Below are 25,000 nucleotides of genomic sequence, written 5' to 3' on the forward strand. Positions count from 1 at the left end.
TTTTGTTTTGGTTATTTTTGCCGTTCTAACAGGTATAAGGTGATATCTTAGTGTAGTTTTGATTTGCATTTCCCTGATGATTAGTGATGATGAGCATCTTTTCATGTGTCTATTGGCCACCCATATATCTTCTTTGGAGAAATGTCTGTTCATGTCCCCTGCCCATTTTTTGATCGGGTTGTTTGATTTTTTGTTGTTGAGCTGTGTGAGTTCTTTATATATTATGGAGATTAACCCTTTGTCGGATAAATAACTTGTAAATATTTTTTCCCAACTAGTGGGTTGCTTTTTTGTTTCAATCCTGTTTCCCCTTGCCTTGAAGGAGCTTTTTAGTCTGATGAAGTCCCATTTATTTATTCTTTGTACTGTTTCCCTTGTCTGAGGAGTTATGGTGTCCAAAAAGATCCTTTTGATACTGATGTCAAAGAGTGTGCTGCCTATATTTCTCCACCAGATTTTTAAGGCAGTATCATCCTCAGTATTCTTCCAAGTTAAAGAATAAAAATATGTGATATTCTGAGAATGTGAAAATTCTTACTTGGGAAGCAAATGCCATAACATAGCCAATGCACATCTTAATAGTCACTTGTTAGGCAGTATTTTGAATTGCAGTTGAAATGAATAAGCAAGAAAGGCAACCAATGAAGAGTTCAAATTATCGATTTAAAATTACAAAGAAAGGAGGAAGGAAAGAGGGAAAAGAAGTAGGAAGGAAAGGAGGAAGGAAGGAAGGAGGGAAAGAGAGAAGGAAGAAAGGAGAGAGAAAGAGAGAAGCACCTAGAAGTCCATTCGAATGCTTAAATACATTATGCCACCACCCTCTGTGTGAATGGCGTCGTTTCAGCTTGGGCTCATTCACTGATGTGTTACTAGAAGGGTTTTCTTAACCCTCACCTAGAATGTGCTACCCCGCCCAGGATCCCAAGGATGGCAAGAGAGAGAGCAGAGATCCAACTGTTCTTAAAAGTTGTAACTCGTGATGGGAAGTTCTTTTAATGACGAAGCAATTGACATTTCATTATGTCGAGGAACTTTTTGAGGAAGTCACAAAATCCACGTTTTAAAAATATATTTGCTATTACACACACACCTACTTTCTAGAATAAAAACCAAAGCCATGTGGGCCTGTCATTTTACTTTCTATATGCTGTAGAATTATATCGTTATGTCAAGATGTTCCATCATCTTGTAAAAGCTTTTATCAGAAACGGGGGAAACCTGATGGTAGAATTTAAGACGTCTAAATTCTGAAAGTAGTATTATTCTAAATCTTTTTAAAAACATCAGATGTTGATTTGGTTTAATCCTTGAAGCTTTTCCTTTAAAAAGCTGATTTACAGGAAACCGTACTAGTGAGTTTCACTTTTGGTTTCGTTTATATACATTTTTCTTCCAAGAACGCAAGATCCGCTTACTTCTCAAAAGAACTTCTGACAAGTGGGTTACTGGGGCAGTCTAGTTGTTTTTGAAGAAGAGCTGACCCAGAGAAGCCTTTCCCTGCAGATGGGCGGGGACCTCACTCCCGCTCCACCCCTTCTTGCCGCCCACTCAAAGCGACCCCTTCTGGACTGGATGCGCCGCCCGCAGTCTTCGCAGCTGGGTGCAGCGTCCCGGGTCTCCCCGCTCGCCACGAGTCTCCCCGCCGGCAGGTAGGGAGCTTTCTTCCCCGCAGGTCGCCCCCTGGCCATCTCGCTCGGCGTTTAAAAACGGACGGTCTATAGACCCTTTCTTTGGGGTGGAGAGAAGAGGAGGGAAAGGGGAAGCGCCATGGTTTAGGGGGCAGTGGAGCTGTCAAGATTAATAAGAACAGGTAACATGTTTGGCCTTTCACCAGGTGAGATTCAGTTTTGCTTAATGTCAGTCTTGTAAGTATACGTTTCTGCGCGTTCATGAATATGGTCCTGAGGTAGGTAGCCGAGTCTAGAGGGAAATTCTTAGGCTGGAGGTCAGGACACCTGGGTCCTGGTCCACCATCAGCCACTCACTAGCAGTTTGTTCTGGGTGAGATATCCCACCTGCAGCATCTCCTAAGGTCCCTTCCTGGTGTAAGATCCAGGATACCAGAACCTGAGTTCTTTGCTCTGTCTGCTCTGAGGACCTAAAGGAGTCCTGAAAGAGGAGGAGAGGAGCCTAAGAAAAAAACGTTAAAACATTTCTTAGACACATTGACTTTGGTCTATGTCAAAGTTCAGTTTGGGTTTGCCTTATAACACAGGGAATACTTTAAGTACCGATGTTCTGCCTTGTTTTTTGCACCTAAAAAATATATGTACTATGGATCATTTTCTATGGATTAAATAGCCTTCTGAAATGTGATTTTTCCTTAATGGCTGTATTTCATCATGCAGAGTAACCAAGCAAAATTAACCCCCATGCTGAGCATAAAGGTTATTTATAGTGGTTTACTGTTTTAGCCATTCACTGAACATCATGGTATATAACTCTCTGGGACATTGCTAATTATTTCCTTCAAGTAAACGCTTGGAATTGTAACTCGTTAGTCAAAGAGTCTGAATATTTTAAAGGCCTTTTGATGTAAATTGAACATTGCTTTCCAGAAAGGCTGTACCAGTTCACATTGACAATTGCCAGCAGTTTTTAAGAAAAACTATGATACTCTGAGGAAAAAATTAGCCTTTTTTGGTGAAGGGGGTAGACAGAGGTTGCAGGACAGCAGTTAGAGTGTGGTCTTAAAGGAGGTCACAGAAATACTGTAGGGAACTGAAGCCACACCTGGCAAATGTACAAGCATGTCTTGGGGTCACTAAAGTCACCCAAATGGAGTTTGGGAACAGGGTTTAGTTGAGTTTCATAGAGTTTGATAGTTTAGTAGAGGTTTAATAGATCAACTCTCCTGATCTATTAATGAGGTGGGTTTTCAGCTCACTTGGAGACACGTCGTCAAACTCTTGGAATTTGTGTGTGTGTGTGAAAATCAAATCATAGTTCATGTACATCAGGTAAAAATAAAAGGAGACCCTAAACCAACAGATATCAAGACACTCCTTGCTCCTACTTTTGAGAAACAAAGCTTAAATTATTTCCCCTGTTTCTTCATGCTACCCTTGGGAGGTAGAGAAGTAGTGTCAGTTTCATAGTGTGATACTGGTTTCCCCCAGGGACAAACCTGCTTCCCCATCCTGAATGAACCATCACTTCTTCCCTAGTTCACATTTCCTTGCTCTTTGAATGTCTCAGTTCTTTCTGGGAATTCAGCTATACCGTCAGAGTTTCTTACCTGAAGAAGATGTCATTATTCTTCTCTTAGACCAGCTGTCCTGTTGTGGGGTTTAGAGGTCAAAGACCATGTTTATGCACATGGTCTGTCTTCCCCCTTTTGGTCTTCCGCTGATGACAGTTACAATCCAAGGGAATGGAGCCTTGGAAGAGGAAGTATAATAAACAGTTAGGTAAATATCAGATCTAATCCATCACCTTCCAGTAAATCTTTACTACTCCTAAAATTTTCAACCAAATTTGTTAAAGATAGAAACTCCACCAGAATATGCCATAAACATTGGCAAAATTCGTTGTAATCCATGAGTGGATTTAACGTCTCTCTGTTTTACTGAACAGTTCTTTGCTTGGAGTTAGGGGTATTTTAACTTTTCTTCTGCCCAATATGTATATTTGTGTTAATAATATCACATTAGAATTTTATACTTGTAGTATAATCACCTTTGACCCAAAGAAAGGACAGCTGGATAGCTGCTGCGGCAGCCTCATTTCCACAAGCTTTGTGTTCTCACAGGCCTGAATACCATCCCTGTTCCCATCTACAGGGCAGACAGGAAGGCGAGAAATAAGGATTATGCACCTCACACCAGCAGGAGGAGGATGATTTGTTTTATTTTATCCTTTTTGTATATGTATATGAACATGAAGGATTTCTACAGGTTGATAAGAAACCAGTAAGATAAATAGGGCGAAAAATGATCAGATAATTCACAAAAGAACTAAAACAATCAACAAACCTGAGAAAAATTCAAGTTGTACTTTTCAATAACCAAATTAGAATAGTTTTAAAACAGCACCCAGTGCTGGGTGAAGATACAATGTAACTGGTACCAATTATCCACATGTGTCAAGAATAAGGAAAATGTTATTTCTCCTTGATCAATAATTCCACTTGGGAATCTATCCTTAGGGCCTAGCGTGGGGCCTGGCACACAGTAGACGCTTAACAAATATTTGCTGAATGCACAAATACTTCTGATATTTTTAAAATTGGAAGCAATCTTATACTTAACAATAGAGGAATTGAACATGACGGCACCACTAAATAAGATAGTTATGAATGTCATGCAGTAATATGGAAAATATCTATGTCATTATATTAAATGAAAAAATGAGTGTTGAATGTATGATAAAGTTATAATTACTTTTTCAAAGATTCATAGGGGAAAAGACTGGAAGAAAAATATATACTAAAATGCTCACAGTGATTGCAAGGTTTCTCAGCCTTGGCACTTTTGATGTTTTGGGCCAGACATGGCTTTGCTGTGGGGTTTTCCTGTCCATCACAGGATATTTAGCAGCTACCCTGACCTTTACGACCTTTACACTCCTCCCCCTCAGCCCGTTTTGACAACCAAAAATGTTTCCAGGAGTTACCTGGGTTAAATGGTAGAATAGTGGGCAATTTTCCCCTTCTCTTCTCATTTTCTGTAGTATGGTTATATTACTCTAATAATGAAGAAAAAGTTAAAAATAAACAAATGTCATTATTCTACCTCAGTTAGAAGGTTCTGGGGTTCTTTCCATTATGCTGCTCTATCTGCCAAACACTGTGCAGCTTGGCAAGGTGAAATGGTGCATTAATTTTGTTTTTATTTTTTCTAATAATAAAAGTAAGACATATTCATTCACTTGAAAATTTGGACACAGAAAAACACCAAAGAAATCATTCACAATCTCGTCTCCCTTTTTTTCCCTTTTCTCCCCTCCTTTCTTCCTTTTAAAAACTTTAAAGAGGTGAATACCTGCCTATCCTCCCTCTAATTTTACTGCTAGAGTTAATCACTGTCAGCATCTTGGTATGGATTTTTCTAGACATTTTCTACATTTAAACACACACACATACACACTGAGGTTTTTTTTGTTTGTTTTTAACAAAAGTGGATTTCTTTTGTTAAAAACAGCTACATATGCTGTTCTGCAGCTTACTTTCTACATCTGGGCAAAATCAATACATCTACATGTACTTAATTCTGTCCTTAATGGTATTACATTGTATGAATATACCAAAATTTATTTAATTACTTAAGCTGTCTAGGTAGTCCCAGTTTGAGGCTAGTATTACCAATGCCATCCCTTTACATATACTGTGTTATATATTTTTGTTTTTGGAGGATATACTTCTAGGAGAGGAAGTGAAAGCTCATATGACATACACATTTAAATTTTTAATAGAGGTTACCAAATTGTGCTCCAAAAAGTTTATACAACTTCACATTCCTATCATGAGTGGATGAGAAAACCCATTTGTTCATATGCTCAAAAACACTAAATATTAGGAATCTTTATAATTTTGGTCAAGCTAATAGGTGAAAAATGGTATCTCCTGTCTTAAATTTATACTTTTTTTTATCAGTGAGATTGAGCATCCTTTCCTATATTTAGAAGTCATTTGTATTTCTTATTCTCTGAACTGTATGTTGGAATCTTTATACTCGTTTTCCTTTTGGGTTGTGTGTAGTTTCCTTGTTGATTTATTGATTTTTGGGAGCTATTTATATATTAGGAGCATTAATCTTCTGCTTTATATAGGTGTCGCATTGATTAGTTGGTCAATTGTGAGTTTTTGTATGTATACAGAGCTCAAAGAGACTCTAAGAGAGAAAATTGACTTTATTCTCAAAGGACATAAATGTATGTATAACACAAGAGAGAAAATGTTGTTACGTAAACAGAAAGGCTGAAATAACAGTACGAACCTTCTTTATTTACTCCCCTGCTCGAATATAAGCTCCAAGAGGAGAATGATTTTTCTTTCCTCTTCACTGCTGTATCCCCAGCGCCTAAAATAGTGCCTGGTGCAGAGGAGATGCTCAATCAATGTTTGCTGAGTGAAAGAACTGGTAGAATTTCAAGCCGGATGACAAAATGAAGAATAGAATCTAGGCAGACACCCCTGAAAGAGTGGCTGTGAGTCATTCACATCTGAGTATGAATTGGTCAAATCCAGCTGTTTCTCCTTCTCACTCCCCCTGCTGTTAGTGGAATCAGTTTATTGAGGGAACAGGATTTATAATTTAGAATAAGTGAAGGACAGAGAGTAGATTTTTCAAGGATGGCACCTGGGGGAGAACTGGCATGGTTGGGGTAGTGATGTGGAAGACTTGAATAGTTAAAGGGTAAGATGAAAGTATTCAGCTCCTGGGGGGAAAAAAGAAGCATTAAGGGGTGGGAGATGTGGAAGTCATATTCTCTTTGCTTTGACATTTAGCACAGGACAGGTTTGGATTTCTAGATATGTTACACTGCAGAAAAGACATGAAGTAGTTGAGAGCATTTTGGTGCAATATTTTCTTCTTGGCTTCTTTTGAGTCTAGACTATAAGATTTTTTCAGGGCTTGTAATTAAATTTAAAAATTCTCATCATAGTAGCTTTTTTTCATTTGGCTTTATATGGCTCTGGGATATTAAGTGACAGTATTACTTAGTAATCCTTATTACTTAGTATCCTAAATTCCCTATTGCATTTCCACACTTACAGATCAGTCATTATCTGGTTATCAGAAGACTATTTCAATTAGAACTACCAAGTCCCGTAATCTCTGGGTATTCAATTATTGAGTAAAGAAGTTTTCTTTTTGTGTTTTCCATAATTAGGTCATTCCAGAAAGATGAGGATAGTTAGTGTCTTTACATTCATGGCCTACTGTCATTTGCTGAAAGGTAAGACACCAAATCCTTTCATTAGGTTCTATATTTTAAATATTTTAACCATAAGTTAAAATGGATGTGATAAAAATGGGTGTAACTTTTTATAGAGAGGACATTCTATTTTTCCTTCTTTATTTCATAAACCCATGTCATTGGACAAAGATATAGAGAATATAGACAAACTGAAAGAGACAAAAGTAACCCATTATCCATTTATCCATTACCCATTACCCATTTCCCAGGGATAATTACTGAAACTATCTGGGGAAATGGCCTGTATGAAAATTTTATTAGTTTGTTTTAAATAAGGGCAGGATCATTCTGAGTGAAGGTGTTGCTCTGTGACCTGCTTTTCCCAATGAGTATATGCTAAGGAAGAAAGACAGTGTACATGGAAAGTGTCAGGGTAACACAGTACTGGCGTCATCCTGAGACCATTCCTAAATCTCCATACCCATGTACCGCTGGGCAGACAACTGATCAGGAGTTTAGGCCAGTAAGAAGGGAGGACTATTGAAATCTACCATTCAGACTATGTAGAAGGCAAATAGATGTCCAGTCAAAGGACATTCTGGGGATGTCCACATGAAACAAAATTTCCCTGGTTATAAGTACCCCATTGCCATATAATATTTCTACAGTAATGTATGTTTATGAATTTTGGGACAATGACTTGTTTAGCTAATTTTGTTATTCTAATTCAGGGATGAGATACAGTATCCCAAAACATATTTTAAGCCCACTGGATAAAATATGTATTTTAGAGAAGTACTTAAACATAATTATCACGAGTGATCAGATAAATTGTTTGTAGTCCCTGCACTAATCTGTAGATTTTTTGAAGAATTTTCCACCTTCTGAAGATTGGTCATCTTTCTTTTCAGCATTTACTATCACAGTTACCAAGGACCTCTATGTGGTAGACTATGGCAGCAATGTGACAATAGAATGCAAATTCCCAGTAGAAGAACCATTAAACCTGGCTGCATTAATTGTCTACTGGGAAATGGAGAATAAGAAAATTATTCAATTTGTGAATGGGGAGGAAGACCCGAAGGTTCAGCACAGTAGCTACAGCCAGAGGGCCCGGCTGTTGAAGGACCAGCTCTTCTTGGGAAAGGCCGCACTTCAGATCACAGATGTGAAATTGCAGGATGCAGGGGTTTACTGCTGCTTGATCAGCTATGGTGGTGCTGACTACAAGCGGATTACTTTGAAAGTCAATGGTAAGAATTTTATTATAGATAAAGAGGCCCAAACGTTATTAAAACCATATCCCAATGTTGACAACTTTTCATTCTTGGAAGCCCAGCTTACTTTCCACAGCAGCTGTCTGTTCATTCATTCATTCACACACTCATCCAATGAGCATATCCTATTTGACCGTCCTTGGAGAGCCAGAGCCAAACCTGACAGAGCCAAGTTCCACAGCATGTTCAGTTTTCCTAAAAATAAGTTCCTAGTCTTTACCTTTTTGTTATAAAAGTAATACGTGTACTCGCAAATAATTCAGACACTATGGAAGGGAGTAAAATGAATTACAAAAGTGTCCCCCTCCCTTCACCACCATCTTCCATGGCATGCAAAGATAGTAACCACTATTTGTGTGTCCCTATAGGAATTTTTTTATTCATCATTTTTTAATTTTATTAGGTCTACTAGCGTTTTCCTTCCTTTGAACCTCTCTATGTCAAACCCAAATAAATGTATTAAAAACAAACCCCATTGTAAGGTTCACATACAAAAAGACTTGAAGTCAATCTTTGATGGCGAAAAATAATCATGTCAAGTATACAGGTAATTATTCTTCCTCAGAGACAGCGTAAACTATGCTCACTGGGCATACATTCAATTTGAAAAATCTATACCAATCTTATCTTGGAGTGTTGAAGAGGAACTATGAGTGTCAGATTCCCGGGTACTGACCCACAAATGTGTCATCAGGTCACTTCGTTCAAAGTTTTGGGTTGTCACCAGCTATGTAAAGGAAAACACCTCAGCTGACCACCTCTGCTTTCACTGTTAAGATTCATAGAATTGAGAGCTGTAAGGATCCCAGGCAAGAGCAGCTAATTCAAATGCCCAAAGAACAGAAATCCCCCCAAAGGATCTTCTGCTCACATATTTGCTGCAATGACACTCCTCTCATTTGAACCTGTCTTCCATAGTCTGTTGAAATTACTTTCTGATATTGAGCTGAAATCTGCGTTCTCTAGTCATAGTTTTCGGATTATCTGCCTGCTTCTTTTGTTTGCATAATAACCTTTTACTATATGATTAGAATTAAAGTATCATCGCTTGGTTTTTCCATTCCTGGCCTAACTACCATCTATCTGAAGGTCAATTAATATAAGTAGAAAAAGTTAACATTTATCCGAAATGGATAACTGATCACTATAAAATCAAAATTATATAGGAATTAGGAGAAATACATCTATTTTATGGTACATTATTGGGTCTCTGATTCTGGCTCAATTAATGCTACTGTTGTCAAGAAAATGTCACTTGTGAAGTAGATTTAATTTTAATTTTATTTTACCATATATTTCTTTAGAACAATGATATTCATGAAAGTAAGCTGGTGGGATCCCAAGTTGGGATTTTCAACTTTTCTTCAGTCCGTCAGCAAATATGAAACACCTACTATGTTTCAAGGATTAAACAAATTGTCAAGACTTAGCCCTATCAACAGCCAACATTGCCAGATCTGGGGTGGGGAGAAAGAGCGTAAGTCTGACAGGTAGAAGGAAGGACAGAGTGTATAAGTTTTTGCTTCTAGAAAAGGTTTCTCATCAGCCTATAAGGAGTATGCAGACAGTGGGACAGCTGTCCCTGTAGTGAGGAAGGGTGTCCTTCCAGTTCATCTGGGCTCTGTAATGTTCCTTGTGGATCTGCTATTTCCTTTGCTTGGTTCAACACAATAGGAAACCTTCTGGTACTGATGATTTTTCCAGGGAGGGGTCTCTGATGGAGCAAAACAGATGACCAGTGAGATCGAGGATCTGATTTGTTTGACCATTCCATTTTGTATTATAAATTACTAAATTGGCATCCTAGTCCCAATCCATCTTGTTGTCATTTGCATGTAGTGACCTTGGAGGTTGAGTTGAGCTGCACTGAGAGCAAGCCAGCCACGAAGCTTCAATTGCCTTAAGGCAGTGTCACCAGCACAAGTTTGTTGGCCTGCTTACATGAGCTTTACAACTCAGGGAAGTAGAACTCCTGAGTCACCTCCATATGAAAATGATTTTACAGTAATGCTGTCAGGCTTCTCTTCCCATCACTGCAGACTTGTGGTAACACAGCTTCCCCATAGGGAATTTACTCACCATGGGATTTTAAAGGTGAAGCATTTCAAAACTGAAATTAGAAAGAGTTGGTTTTGGGTTAACTCAATTATTATTATCGCTTTGAGTGTTATTGCACCTTTCTTGTTTGTTAGTTTAAATATTAGACTCTCAAACATCTAACTTTCCATTAAAAATATTGTTTTCCCTTAATCGTTGAACCCAATAGCAGGGAAAATGAAGTGCGCATTTATACTTTCAAGATCTTAAATGGGATTAGGCAACTAAAAGAACAAAGTGTTGCATAGTTATCTTGATAAATCTAATTCATTCGTGGGAACCAAGGATTAAATGCTATCTTTCCCCACCAACCCCATCTCTCCCCCAGCCAGCCCTGTTTAAGTTTTCTCTGTAGCATTTATCACCATCTGATATATCATGTAACATATCATATAAATGTACTTATCTATTTTGTTTATAGTATCTCTCCTCCTTCTAGAATATATAGTCCACAAAGGTAGGAATTTTGGTCTGTTTTATTCATTGCTGTATCCCTAGGGCTTGGCATATGAGAGTAGTAATGTAACAAGAGCAAACAAAAATATTTGTTGAATGAGTGAATGAGTGCATGAAATATTTCCTCAAATAGGATAAGCCTAAAACTTTTGAAACATGAACAGGTTTGGATATGTGAAAATTTATTTCCAAGACAGTTCATCAGGAACTGTCAGTACTTTCTAAAGAATACCACATGAGTGCACGTAAGTGGTAGGAGTAAGAGGAGGAGGAGCAGCTCTAGTGTAATAGTAGTAGTCATGAACACTCATCATTATGTGCCAGGACCTGTCCTAAGCTCTTTGCCTGTATTAACTCATTTAAGCCTCAATTGACTCTATGTAGTAGGGACTTTATCATATCCAAGGTGCATGTTTTTCTCATTTTACTATCTCTGAAATCTGAGTGTGTCTTTAACTAGGTGGCATCTTAGATTCAATGAAATGTGGCGTTATTCCCATTGTATGGATGAAAAGACTGAGATCTAAAGAATTAAGTGATTTACTCAAGTTCGCTCAGCTGTTAAGCCAGGTTCTAAACTCAAGCAATCCGGCTCTGAAGTCTGCCCTTAACAACCAGGTTTTACTGCCTGTATTTGTACCTCTGGAGTGTGTATTGAATTGTATATTGACTTCAAAACTACCGTGAACTTTTCGTGGTCTTGATGTGACTATAAAAGTTAACTGAGAAAGGTACAGACTTAACTAAATGGATAGACATATTGTATATTTGGATAGAAAGACTACTGGCTTCAAGATGCCAATTCTCTTTAAATTCATCTATATATTTACTCTGAGCCCAAAGAAAATGGCAATATGATTTTTATAGCAAGATAGTTGTTCCTTTGAGCCCAAACTTGGCCCAAAGGTGAATAGAAGAATTGAGGCAGAGCTAACAAGGGTTCTCCACTGCTAGGACATCTGAACATTAAGCTTATTTCTGAGAACCAGCCTGGACTGATATCCTTTCTAATGTGGATAACACCAAACCACATGTCTTGTTCCGTGCTAAGTGAAAGCCCTGATTTTTCTTTTTGCTCATAACCTAGCCCCATACCGCAAAATCAACCAGAGAATTTCTGTGGATCCGGTCACCTCTGAACATGAACTAACATGTCAGGCTGAGGGTTACCCCGAGGCTGAAGTCATCTGGACAAGCAGTGACCACCGAGTCCACAGTGGCAAAACCACCATCACCAATTCTGAGAGGGAGGAGAAGCTTTTCAATGTCACCAGCACACTGAGAATCAACGCAACAGCTAACGAGATTTTCTACTGCACTTTTCGGAGATCAGGTCTTGAGGAAAACAGTACAGCTGAGCTGGTCATCCCAGGTAATATTCTGAATGCCTTATTCAAATATGCCTAGTGTTGTCTCATGGCACCTAACGTGATGCCTAATCATCACAGGCATGCATTGTTTAGTGAATAAATGAATGAATGAATAACACTATATTTACAAAATGCACCTTGCTTACTCACCTCCATTCATCCAAGTCATATTGCTATTTAATAAACATTCAGCAAATATTTATTGAATATGCTCTATGTACCAGGCATTGGGGGCTCACGGAAGAATAAGACACCATTCACACTCTCCAGGAAACAGACAAGAAGACAGACACTCTTGTTCTATGTAGGAAATACTCTTATGGCTGGGGGATCTGGCGGAGCACCCGAGAGGAAGCCTCAACCCAGGCCGTGTTTCAGGAATCGAAATCCAAGCACACCAGAGCTGCTCCTTTCTTTCCGGGGTTTCTGTGACAGGAAGCAAGTGGAATGTACTGTTCTATCTTATTACAAATGGGAGAGATCCTTCCTCCCCATCTGCCTCCCCCAGGGTAGTCTGTGACCTTTCAACTCAAGGCAGTCTGCTCGGGGCACAGGACATAAGGCCGTGTGTCCCTGAGCAAGCCACTCCACTTCTGCATGTTCCACTTTCCCTATATGGTTATAACCTATCGAGCAAGGTTATCATAGGGATAAATGAGCTATGGTGTATGAAAATGATTTGAGACTCTTACCTGCACTCCATCAACTATTTTTTGTCTCACTGCCCTACAGAAGTGGGTAAGGCAGGATACAGAGTCTGACTAGAAGCTCAGACCTTTAAAGAAAGTGAGGTGGGCGAGCGTGATGTTTAACATAAACCCAGAGGTGTTCAGAGAAGCCCTTCCTACCTCCCCCTCCCCCACTAGATGTTGCTAGTAAAGCTTCAGGGACTTCAGAGTAACTAAAACTGAAAAATAGAGTAGAAAAGTCAAACAATAGGAAAAGACAATCCAGGATGGTCCTATGAATAAAAAGAGCAAAAAAAGTTAGAAAATTCTAGAGATGCTCTTACTGGGGTATAAGGCACTTTGGTAGGAGCTGCGTTAGTGGGTTCCGGCCATTTAAAAGCTGTTTTATGACAATTTATTTGTGGGAAGACCTAGGGCAACTCACCTAACTTCTTGGAGTCTGTTTCCTTTTCTGCAACCTGGGGATTTTTTTCATACCTGGCACTCCTGACTTACAAAGTTCTCGAGGCTCAAATAAAATACATATGAACAGGAGTTGTAAATGTAAGCTACCAGACAAAGGCTCGCTGCTGTTGTGGCTTTAAAGCTTGTCAGGGATCATGACTAATGCTAGCAATCTCTGAGCATCATGTGCCTGCGACCCCTTTTCTTCCTGCGTGGGACCACAGACAGAGAGATTAGTGAGAGATACCAGTGACTAGATGTCCCAAGATGTTCAAACTGTGGAGAAAGAAAAGAAAGCAAACATTGATCCCTGACCATGACCACAGATGTGGGGAGGAAGGAGCTCATTGGCAGTTCCAGTTGGCCTTCATGTTCCATCTTTGCCGTGTTCACTAGGCTGCTAGCTTCTATAAAAATGCAAGAGGAAGTGAAATAATCAAGGCTGCCATTTAGTATTGAGGAGCCATTCCCTGTGGTACTATGTTAGGCACTTTACAGACATTAGCCTCACAAAACTTATTATAATTTTCATTTTATAGTCTTGTTAAAGGACTTGCCAGAGATCAAAAGCTAGTGAGTGGCAGCGGAATTTAACCCTAGGTCCATCTGTCCAAAGCCTGGGCTTCTTCCACTTTTCCATGCTGTTCCCATATTCGTATTAGAGGTATCTCACCATTCCAGCCACTCGCTGGCCAGAAACTTTTGGTATTTAAGAAAACTAATCTAAAGCTAACCTAAATTAAACTGCAAAGGTGGTTATTTTCTGACCCTTTCCCATCAAAATTTTATCCTTAGTCAGTTTCTTTTTGTTTTGTTTTGTTTTTCAGAACCACTTATAGTTCCGGCAAATAAGAGAACTCACTTGGCAATTCTGGGCGTCATCCCGTTGTTACTTGTAGCCCTGACAATCATCATCTGTTTAAAAAGACATGGTATTTCCTTTATTGCAATGGTCTCCAATGGGGATGTGGGGAAGTATGGGGGGAGCTGTTGTCACAATGGCACTTAGGAGGCAGAATCAGGAATGCTGCATCTCCTGTAATGTGCAGAACAGTCCCACATAACAGGAAACTGTCCTGCCCAAAATGCTAGTGTGCCCCTACAAGGAAACACTGATTTGCAAAATGCTGCCTTCCTATTAGCCTCCCCTTCCAGGGCCAACTTTCAATTATGCAAAGTAGGTTTTAGTTATGCTTCGGTGTGAAACTGTGCGTCACCTCTTCCTCAGTCCTGCTCATTTCGCTGTTCTGCGGCATCTCTTGTCTTGGAGGGGGGCACTGAACACTGTAGTTGTATTTCCGGGAGGGTGAGAGTTGGATCATGGCTGCAGGGAAACCTGACTTGACCTTGCAAGATGGCACAAAGACAGTCCACTGTTCACTAGCAGCAATTATAGTGAAGCTGAGCAGGATTGCTGGGTGAAGATCACGTGTACAGGTGTGAGGGTGGGGGAATGGGTGTGTCTGAAGGAGGCAGAAGACCATGCATCATACGCTTTCTTTCTATCATGCAAATCACCATAGACTACATGAGAGAAAAAGCTAAAATGCCTGTTGTTTTTGGATGCATTTGAATCTTGCATTTGTTGAGCTGTTATATTGAGCTGGTTTCTGGCACCTAAGTAATAAAAATAGTTCCTTCTGTAGAGCTGTAAAACTTTTACCATAGAGTGTTTTACAAAATTTCTGACTGAGAGTGTGAGATAGTTTTCTAAATAATTTGCATGTTTATCTCTCTATTTACCCATGGGAACAATTAAAATGCAGGAAAATGAGTCTATGCAAATAATTTCCTCCCATTTTAAGATGATTTAGACTAAACATTTCCCCAGTACTTTGAGACGTATACAAAGGGATCCAGTGATGATCTGCCTGTAGAGTTATCTGATGTCAAATAAGGAAGTGGAAAATGGAAGGGAATTCCAGCAGTCGCTGAGAAATTCCCCACAACCCTTTAAGAAGGTGGGCAGATCTGGGAAAGTGATGTAATTGAGGGAGTAGAGGTCAGCTGTTTCTAGAGAATGAGTACTTAGAACTGAGACAGCTAGAATATAAGGATCAAGTTTCAATGACAGGAAGATTCTGAGATGGAGTTAGTTTGTCCAAGAAAGTGACTGTTGCCAACTTGGATTTTGAATATTTCCCTGTGAAAAATAGTTAGTTGGCATTAGGAATGACTAGAAAACCAATAAATAATAAAGTACCTCAGAATATGGTCCATCTCTGAGGGAAGGATGGAAAATGAAAGTCTATGCTCCTAAGGAAAATATAGGAGCAAAAAGCACGTGTCCTAAACTGATGAATCAACCTCGGGGGTTGGGACCCATGGAATAAGGAAGTCTACAGATTTCCTAGGGAATTAAAAATGTTTCGTAGGAATTTAAACTTGAGTCACTGTGTGGGATATAGAGTTGTGTTATCTGGGAATAAAAGTGATTTTTTTTCTTTCAAGTGAGAATGATGGATGTGGAAAAATGTGTCACCCGAGATACGAACTCAAAGAAACAAAATGGTAAGAATATTAGCCGGGATCGGGAAGTTAAAGAAAAAGGAAACAGAAGGTTAAAATAATAACAGGGAGAAAGCTGTCAGCCATAACCTCCCCTCCTTTTAAAGAATGCTTGCTGTTGGAACTGCTGGTTCCTCTTTGCCTCCCAGCTCTAATGTAAGAACTCCTCCATGGTCTGAGGAGATTTAGGGGTGGCCCTGGAGAGTAAAGAGTGTGAGCAGCTTTGTGTGGGCGGGGGAGGAAGCTGCTCTCTGCTAGGTTTCTATTGCTCTGCATCCTGACATCTCCCTGCAACAGGGGACCAAGCTGACTTATGTGGATGGGTGGTAGATAGATAGATGGATAGATGGATAGATGGATAGATAGACGGATGGATGGATGGATGGATGGATAGATAGATAGATAGATGGATAGGTAGATAGTTGTGTGTCAGGCACTGTGTTAACTGCTTAATGTACAGTACCTCATTTAATCCTCCCCCAAATCATAGAGATAAATACTGGTATTATCTCCACTTTATAGTAGGGAAAACAAAGGGTCAGGAAGATAATGTAACTTGCCCAAGAACACATAGTTGGTAAGTGACAAAAATCAGGTTTTAAGGCCTACTAGTTTGACTGTAGAAACTTACTCTTAATTTATCTGCTTAATTCCATTTTGCCACAAGTGTCTGCATTTATAAAAGGTCAGAAAGACCTCATCCCGCTGATTGAACTAAGAAGAAAGTTATATAAAGGCTTTTATATAACTTTATTTAATGTGATTAGAAACCAAACCTCACGATGAATCCAAGTTTAGAGTAGTCTAATTAGCTTAGACCAGCTCAGGCAGGTTTCATTATGTGTCCATAGCACTCAAATGTGTTGTAGAGCTAATTAGTGAATGGTGTTTGGACCATCCTCGGGTGACCAACTGGCCCAATTTGCCTAGGACTAAGGGATTTCTCAGGACATGGAAATTTCAGTTTTAAAAGCAGGACAGTCCTGGCAAACCAGGATGGTTGGTCACCCTTAACATATACGGGTGATTGGGCATAAATATAATCGGCCTCTTTCTCTTATTGCAAACTTATTTTATCATCTAGCAAATATAAGTTATGTTTCTCATTATCACTCTCCAGATACACAATTTGAAGAGACGTAATCCAGCGCTGAAACTTCTGATCTTAAAGCAGGGATTCTCAGCCTGTGGTCTGAGTTCATCAGAGCTAAGTATGACCAGAAGAATGCAGTGGGCCAGCAGGCTGCAGGTGATGTAGGACTTAAAAGGCCCAAGCACTGAAAATGAAAGCTGGGAAAGAAGAGGAGGAGAACAAAGAAGGATGCAGTAGAAAGGGTAGCCTGAAAGGAAGCTTTGGTACTTCAAAATGACTGGCGACTCATCGACGCAGATGAAAGGGAGAAAGGACACTTCTGAATGATGAGCCTCCATGCCAATTGTCCATTGCTCATCCTAGGAAAACAAGTTGAGATTCCCTGATTTAATGGTCAGTTCCTGCAGAAGTGCCCTTTGCCTTCACTCAGTGTCTCAATTTGTCTTCTGTGTGGTCGAAAGACCCAGTGTTACAACAATATTTAAGTAGGTTATTTCTATTTATTTTGAGCCTGTGGGGTCTTGTCATGTGAGTGTGGTTGTGAATGATTTCTTTTGAAGATATGTTTTAATAGAAGTTAAAATTTTGTCACCAAACTAAACTTACTGCTTAATGGCTTTTGTGTGTCCAGTAAAACGTGTTGTATCTGTAAGGTGCTTGGTATCCTCCATAACCGTTAGTACATAGGAAGCATAGAGAGCAAACCATTGGTTTGTATAGGATATTATCTTGTTTAACTCATTGATACTTAGGTTGACTTGAATAATCTTATTCTCAGACCTCAAGTGTCTCAATAATCTTATTCTCAGACCTCAAGATAAAATATCATGAAACAGTATCTGTTTCATTTAAATAGCTTTACAATTGTGTGGACTCCTACACACATAATCTCATTTAATCCCTGTAACAACTGTGTTGTGGTAAGCACTATTATTATAGCTATTTCACAGCTGAGGGAGCACAGGGATAAACTAAATTGCCCAAGCCGGTGAATAGTGAACCTCAGATTTCCACAACTGTGACCCACTGTCCTCTTAGAAGACAATTTACAGCTGTGTTTTAATTTAAGAAATTCATTCATTCAGCGGACATTTAGAAAGTGCCCGTGCCTGTCAGTCACTGTATCAGGCAGTGAGTCTACAGATGTGAGCAAAATAAAGTACTGCCCCTCAAGGAGCTCATAGTATCATGGGGTGAGCGATAAAAAAAATTTATTATTATAATTTAGTGCAGTGTCATAGCATAAGGTGTTGGAGGAGAATGATGGTGTGAGGAAGAAAGTCTAGAAATGCTGCCAAAAGGAGGGGACGTGCTGGGTGGCCAGTCAGTGTGTTCCGTTCCGGGACAGTTGAAAATACTTAAACACTTTAATAACCAAATCAATTTTAGTTTATTTTAGTTTAGAAGTCAGTATTTTTAAAAACTATGGAAAATAACTCTTGAATTCTTTTTCTATCATTTTGTTTACCCCTGATTTATTTGCCTTTGCCGTGTCATCTGATGCTCACTTATATTATATCTAGTATTGTTTAGCAGTTCTTTCTTTTTTACTTAAATACAATTTAATTTTGAATTCATACCTTTCCATAATTCAGAATTCAAAAGGTCCAATAGGAGACATTAAAAAGTCTCTATTCCATCCTCGTAGTTTCCCTTTCCAGAAGCACCCACTCTTGCCTTTTGTTTATGTATTCTTCTACAGATATTTTATGAATGTATATGGAAATATACGTGAAAGTATATATTTATTTTTTCCTCTTTTTCACAGAGAGGTAACATGTCATGTGCCTGCTGTGCACTTTGCTTTTTTAATTTAATGTATTATTTCTTCTGTAGCAGTTGGAACAAATTTGAATTTCCCAGAGGTCCCAGATGTCTTGTTTGTTTCTAGATCATCTTTTCCATAGCCTCATGGTATCTTTCGTAAGACTTCACACATGCTAAATACATACTACATCTCCATTTAGGCAACCAGCATTTGTTGAGTACTTTCTCTATAAGTGAGTTTGGATTTGACTTATTTTGTGTTTCTCAAAGCGAGACCCATGGGTTCTCTGGGGTTCACTGAGTCAACCTTATTACTAACTGTGACAGAATCATGTCTGGAACTTGTGTTTTTTTCTGTTTTCTCTTGAGTATAAATTTGACTTTGAATTTGCACTTACAAAATCACATGTTCTTTTTGGAAATTTGAGTAGAGTACCTAGACGCTATGTACCTGTACCAGAAAAGGCCCGTGAGTTGTGCCTGAACCCTTGAGTCCTGCCAGCTCTCATCACTACAAATGCCTCCTAAGATGTTGCTTTCCAAAGCCTTTGAGATTTAGATGCCCTCTCAGGAGGTCCCCAAGTATTCCCTCCCTCTTGGCCGTTTACCTGAATCCATAACAAGGAAAATCTTTGCTTTACTATGTCAAGGCTGAAGAAACAGAATCTTCAACAGAACTCCTTCTGTTATCTTTTTGTACATGTTCATTTGTGCAATATCCCTTGTTTCTGTGTGTGTGTGATAATATCCTTTATTTGTATGAAGTACACATGAGGATTCTGGCTGAGTGAGACATACAGTCTATTTACTCTTATTCCTAAGTCTTAATGCCTTCTCGTGGCGTTGGATTTGTAAAGCACTTTATTCCTTTGTCTTGTGTTTCGTTGTAAATGACATAGGCAGAGATATCTAATTCTGCATTTGATTGTCACTGTTTATGCCTGCATTAATTTAATAAAATATTCTTATTTATTTTGTTCCTCAGTGCATCAGCATGTCCATTTTCTTGTTTTCTACATGTTTTATAAAATCACTCCCAGTTTAACATCCCAGTGGAGACATTTACTTGGAATATCTGCAGCCACTTTCCCAGTTCTTTTTTCATAGCTTCTATGTTTACACAGCACACTCTTGAATCCTATGTGATGAAAAATATCAAAAGGATTATTTTTTTAAACGAGTGGATTGGAAATTTTAATTCTCTCTCATTCGATAGCGTCTTTTAGGACAACACCAAGAAAAGAGTAAAAATTGTGTCATCCAAATTGAAGATCTGAGGTAGGAGAGTGGGAAAGGAGGAGTGGTCCTCAAGAGAAATATATGGAAACAAAGGGACTTTCCTTTAGGAGAGTCCTCTTCTCAGGTCAGTAAACATGGATATGCAAGCCAGGGCATGTGACGCTGGATGTATTTCAATCTTCAGGTTCTGAAAAGGAAGTGAGAGACCTGGAATGAGACAGTTTGAGGATTAAGGCCTAGTAAAGGGTGGGACCATAAGATTTGTGGTTTTAAAACAAATATGACAACACATCATTCAACCAAGTGTAGAACTTTTAATGTGTCATTTATCTTAATTACATAGTCATCAAGCTCACTTTAAGGAGACTTTTGATCATCTCTGAGTCAGACACTCAAGAGATGATGATGACTGTTTCTAAGAATATATGGCAGATTCTAGGTGTTTTTTAAAGGAACAGTTTCAGTATCTTTGTAGAGATGATGATGATATAAGATTTATGCCAGCTGCTGGGCAATCAAAGCCATAAAAATGAGTGCTGGACATCAGTATATCTCACCTTTCTGACCAGTCTTCCTGTCTGGCTTTGGTGGTTATGATTTTGGATGGAATTTTGTGACATTGGAGGGGTCTGTGTTAGAGGAAAGTTACCCTGAAAATGAACCATAAGCTTTCATTAAACTTTTACCCCGGTCCATTTTACAAGCATATGACAATCTGTCACAAGTGGACCAAATATATTTTTATCTAAAATTTTAGAAAATATATAGATTATTACTATTTTAAAACTTAGAATTCAAAATTAACTTTTGCGCTATTACTATCCCTGGCTAAATTTGTGAAGACAGATAAATTTCATCTTTATAATCTTTCCTACCCCATGCTCCCAAAGTTTCAAGGAAATTAATATAATAAACCAACTTACCCCTATTATAATTTAAATAGTTCCAGAATTATTTATATTTTAAAAGAAGTTAAAGTTTGACCAAACTGAAGCATTTGTTAGTGGTTGGGATTTATCATTAATAATCATGATAATTAACATTTATTGAGCATGTACTCTATGCCAGGCTCTGGGATTTGCATACACTATCACATTTGATGCCATCGGCTGGCAATGAGGTGACCAAACAAGGGCATCATGTTTACCTGGATGGCTGCCAAATCAGGAAAGTTAAGGACAATTGGAGCATTAAAAAGGCAAAAATAAGTAAGACGGCGTACTTACAGTGATATTACCAGGAAGCTTTAAAAAAGGAGTTCTTGTTGCAATTCTTGCTGGTTATTTACTTACATCTTTGCCCTCAACAGAAAAACATAAAATGGCCATTTAAAAATAATGTATGTAAGACTATGATATTAATTTTGAATGGAGGGGCTGGCCCGGTGGCACAGTGGTTAAGTGTGCATGTTCTGCTTCGGCAGCCCAGGGTTCACCGGTTGGGATCCTGGGTGTGGACATGGCAATGATTGGCAAGCCATGCTGTGGTAGGTGTCCCACGTATAAAGTAGAGGAAGATGGGCACAGATGTTCGCTCAGGGCCAGTCTTCCTCAGTGAAAAGAGGAGGATTGGCAGCAGTTAGCTCAGGGCTAATCTTCCTCAAAAAAACCCAAAAATTTTGAATGGAGTGTAAGTATCCAAATATCGGCTGAAATATGCATTTCTCAGTTTCTTAACTGTTGCGAAGCTATTATGTTTTAGCTCCATTTTTTACCAGTTTCTGATCTGATTGCAGATTCTATGGTAGAAAAAGGCAATTGGGTGGACAGGAAGTTCAGAATATCCATTTCCATTCAAGGAAACACTATCTGTAAACACAGACTCCTGATCTCCTCCTTCCAGTCAGTGTGACCTCTCTAGGAGATCTCTTCCTGCAGAAAATGAGAGTGGCTAGTCCTGTCTCACCCAGGAGAGTCAGGCTGGGGAGATGGGCTGCAGCCTGGAGTACAGAGTGAAATCTCACCCACGATCCCAGGATTTAATCCCTCATCAAAATCAGGCCATGTGACAAACCAGGAGATGACCCGGATGCGGAGGGGAAGTCAGAAATGTTAAGACCTAGGCCCTGCAGAAGGGACCCTCACTGCAAGGACAAGCCTGAGAACATAAGCAGCAGCATCCTGGTTGAATAGGAGGCGAAGGTCCACCCAGTCTCTAAATTTGCATAATCTCTAGGCTGGAGACCAGCCAAAGGATCACGCACTCTCACATTCCATTCTTTGAGACCCCTGGGGATGACTACAATGGTGGTGAAACTGAGTCAGTGCAGTGTTCCAGTGCCTACATTTTTGCAGAGGAAAATTCTCAAGTTAAGAAGTAAATGGGTCTACCAAAAGAAAGCTTTGTGGTGGGATTGTGGCAAATCTCAACACATTAATCTGATTTTTCTCTTTGTATTTCCCTCCACCTCTGCTCTCCGTCTTTGTAGCCTGAGAGTCAATTTTCCTCCCCCAGTGCATGCCAAAGCTGAGACATAGAAAGCACCACTTTAATACCTGACATTCCACTCACATTTCCCATAATTCCATTACAAACATCTGAATGGGTCGCAGTTGTTCACTGGGCATCTTCTACAGGCCAAGCATTTACAGGGCTTTGTGGGGGAGTTAAAGAAATATTAAATGTGGTTCACGTTCTCATGGAGCTTATAGTTTGAGGAGACAATACATAAATTTATGAAGAATTAAGTAATAATCCAAGTGCTAGAGAATATGAAATTTCAAGAAAGTGTCTCAAGACAGTGAAAAGAGAGGATGGCAAATCTTGTGAAGTAGAGGATGGAGGAAATCCTAGGCGCCAGGAAGCCCTCCCTAAGGAGGCCAGATTTGACTTGGACCCTGGAGAATGGAGAAGATGCCTACCTTTGATGGTGTGTGTCTTAGTCCATTTGGGCTGCTATTACAAAATACCACAGACTAGGTGGCTTACAAATTACAGAAATTTATTTCTCACATTTCTGGAGATTGGGAAATCCAAGATCAAGGAGCCAGCATGATTGTGTTCTGGTCAGTACTCTCTTCCTGGTTCACAGCACCTTCTCATCGTGTCCTTACACGGTGGCAGAGGCAAGAGATCTCTGTGGGGTCTCTTTCATAAGAAGACTAAACCCGTTCATGAGAACTCCACCTTCATGACCTTAGCACCTCCCAAAACACCCCGTCATCCTAATACCATTATTTTGGGGGGTTAGGATTTCAACATGTGAATTTGTTAAGGTGGGAGATAGTGACAAACTTTCAGACCATAGCAGTATGGAAAGCAGCTTCTTTTCTTTTCACAGAGGATAAATTTAACGATTGAAGAAAATCTGTAATCCCTACATTTCTAGTGGAAATGTAAGTTGGTACAATCTCTGATAAGGATAGTTTAGCAATATCTATCAAAATTAAAAATGACACAGCAATTCCACTTATAGAAATATACCCTACATTATTCTCATACATGCAAAATGAGATATGTATAAGAATATTCACTGCAGCTTTATTTATAATAGCAAAACACTGGAAACAACCCAAATGTCCATCAATAGGGAACTGGTTAAAGAAATGTGGTGGCACATCAAAACAATAGAATGCTATGTTAGATAGCCACATAAATAAGGAAGCTCTTTCTGTACTGATATGAAACAGATTTCCAAGATGTATTTATATTAAATGAAAAAGGAAGGTACAGAACAGAGTACCGTATGCTACGCTTTGTACACTATATTAATTATGTATACAGCATGTATACTGATGTGGGATTCGTGAGGCGAGGAGTGGAAAGAAAGATTCCTCGGACTCTCAAGGTCTGGTAGTAGTGCTCCTTTATTCAGAGAATAGCATGGAGTAGCATGGGGACAGGACCCATGGGCAGTGAAGAGCTGCAATGGGTTGAGGGTAGGGACAAATTTAGAAGGCATAGGTTTGTGAGTTCTTTCTTTACAAGACAAAGGAAAGATTACGTAAAAAAGTTGTTAAAATGGTATCAGTGTAGGTGGGGTCTGGTTATTGGGTGGTCCTATAACTTTGGAAAAGAATCAGATCGGATCAGGTTGATCCTTATCATATACCATGAACGCTTACTTTGCATACTACGTACTTAGTGTGTAAACTATGTACACTTAATTTGTATATTATTTATACTATGTATTCTTTCAGATATACATTTTGCACTTTTTGAAAGGGAAAAAATGTAGATGCATATTTGCTTATATATGCAAAAAATATATATTAGAAAGGATGCGTAAGAAACTGGTGAAACAGGTTGCCTTTCGGGTGGTATATTGGGATCCTAGTGGGAGAAATTTACTAGTATAACCTCTTGACTTTTGAATCATGTGAACATGTTACCTATTCTAAATAAATAAATCATAATTTTTAAAAGTCTGAGCTCAATTATTTGCCTTCCAGGGACTTCCATGTACTTTGGAGGAAATGATAACTCTTATTAACGTTTAAGGTCAAATACAGATCTCAGAGGTAAGGGAGTTTGAACAACCAAATTCAGCCACTGCTGGATTTGAGTCTGGATTTGAATCCAACTAAATCAAATTATTGTTTCATTTAATTTTTCACTATTTATCACTGTTCTCACTCCCAGCACAGCCTCCAGTATGTGGAAGCATGACCAGTTTATTTATGGCCTCTGATTAAGCAGCTATAAGTTTGGATCTGCATGAAGATACATGATACTATTATAAATGAATGAATAGCCCAAACTTGTTTATGCTACCATAGACATGACATATGCTTCCATATGTAGATGCTTACGAGAATGATCCCAACTTACATTTATCCAGTCTGAGAACTAAGTTTAACACAATTGAAGTTTTTGCATGACAGCGACGTGAAGCTTTGGGTCAGCATTTTGGGGGCTCTTTGTGACTATCAAAATCCCCCAAACCTGGGCTTCCCCTTTCAGCATTTTGGCTTCTCCATGGGAAACTTTGGATGCCTGCCCTGAGATCAAGCATCTAGCCTTCAACAAGACACAAAAAGTTGTTTTTACCTCAATGCTCTGCAGTGGTGAATAATGAAAAGAGAAAGATGATGGAGAAGTTACTCAATAGATAACAAAATTTACATAACTGAAACTGATTAGAAGACCTTTTTTTGTTGTGAGAATTAAAGAAATGCCACATCGAGGCTGAATAATGAAAAAAACCTATTATCAGCAACAGCAAGTGACTGAGAGCAGACTTCATCTGTCAACAACCTC

General features: G+C 39.0%; 1 protein-coding gene across 1 annotated transcript; it reads left to right on the plus strand.

Annotated features, from left to right (window-relative positions):
- Nucleotides 1-1,411: 1,411 nt before the first annotated feature.
- Nucleotides 1,412-18,533, plus strand: CD274 (CD274 molecule). Its single transcript, XM_014860732.3, has 7 exons — nt 1,412-1,649; nt 6,835-6,900; nt 7,773-8,114; nt 11,779-12,063; nt 14,022-14,126; nt 15,646-15,705; nt 16,823-18,533. Exons 2-7 carry the CDS (start codon nt 6,849-6,851, stop codon nt 16,843-16,845), a joined length of 867 nt encoding a protein of 288 aa, XP_014716218.1. The 5' UTR covers nt 1,412-1,649; nt 6,835-6,848; the 3' UTR covers nt 16,846-18,533.
- Nucleotides 18,534-25,000: the final 6,467 nt, after the last annotated feature.

This window comes from Equus asinus, chromosome 23, assembly GCF_041296235.1.
Source record: "Equus asinus isolate D_3611 breed Donkey chromosome 23, EquAss-T2T_v2, whole genome shotgun sequence".
NCBI classification, from domain to species: domain Eukaryota; kingdom Metazoa; phylum Chordata; class Mammalia; order Perissodactyla; family Equidae; genus Equus; species Equus asinus.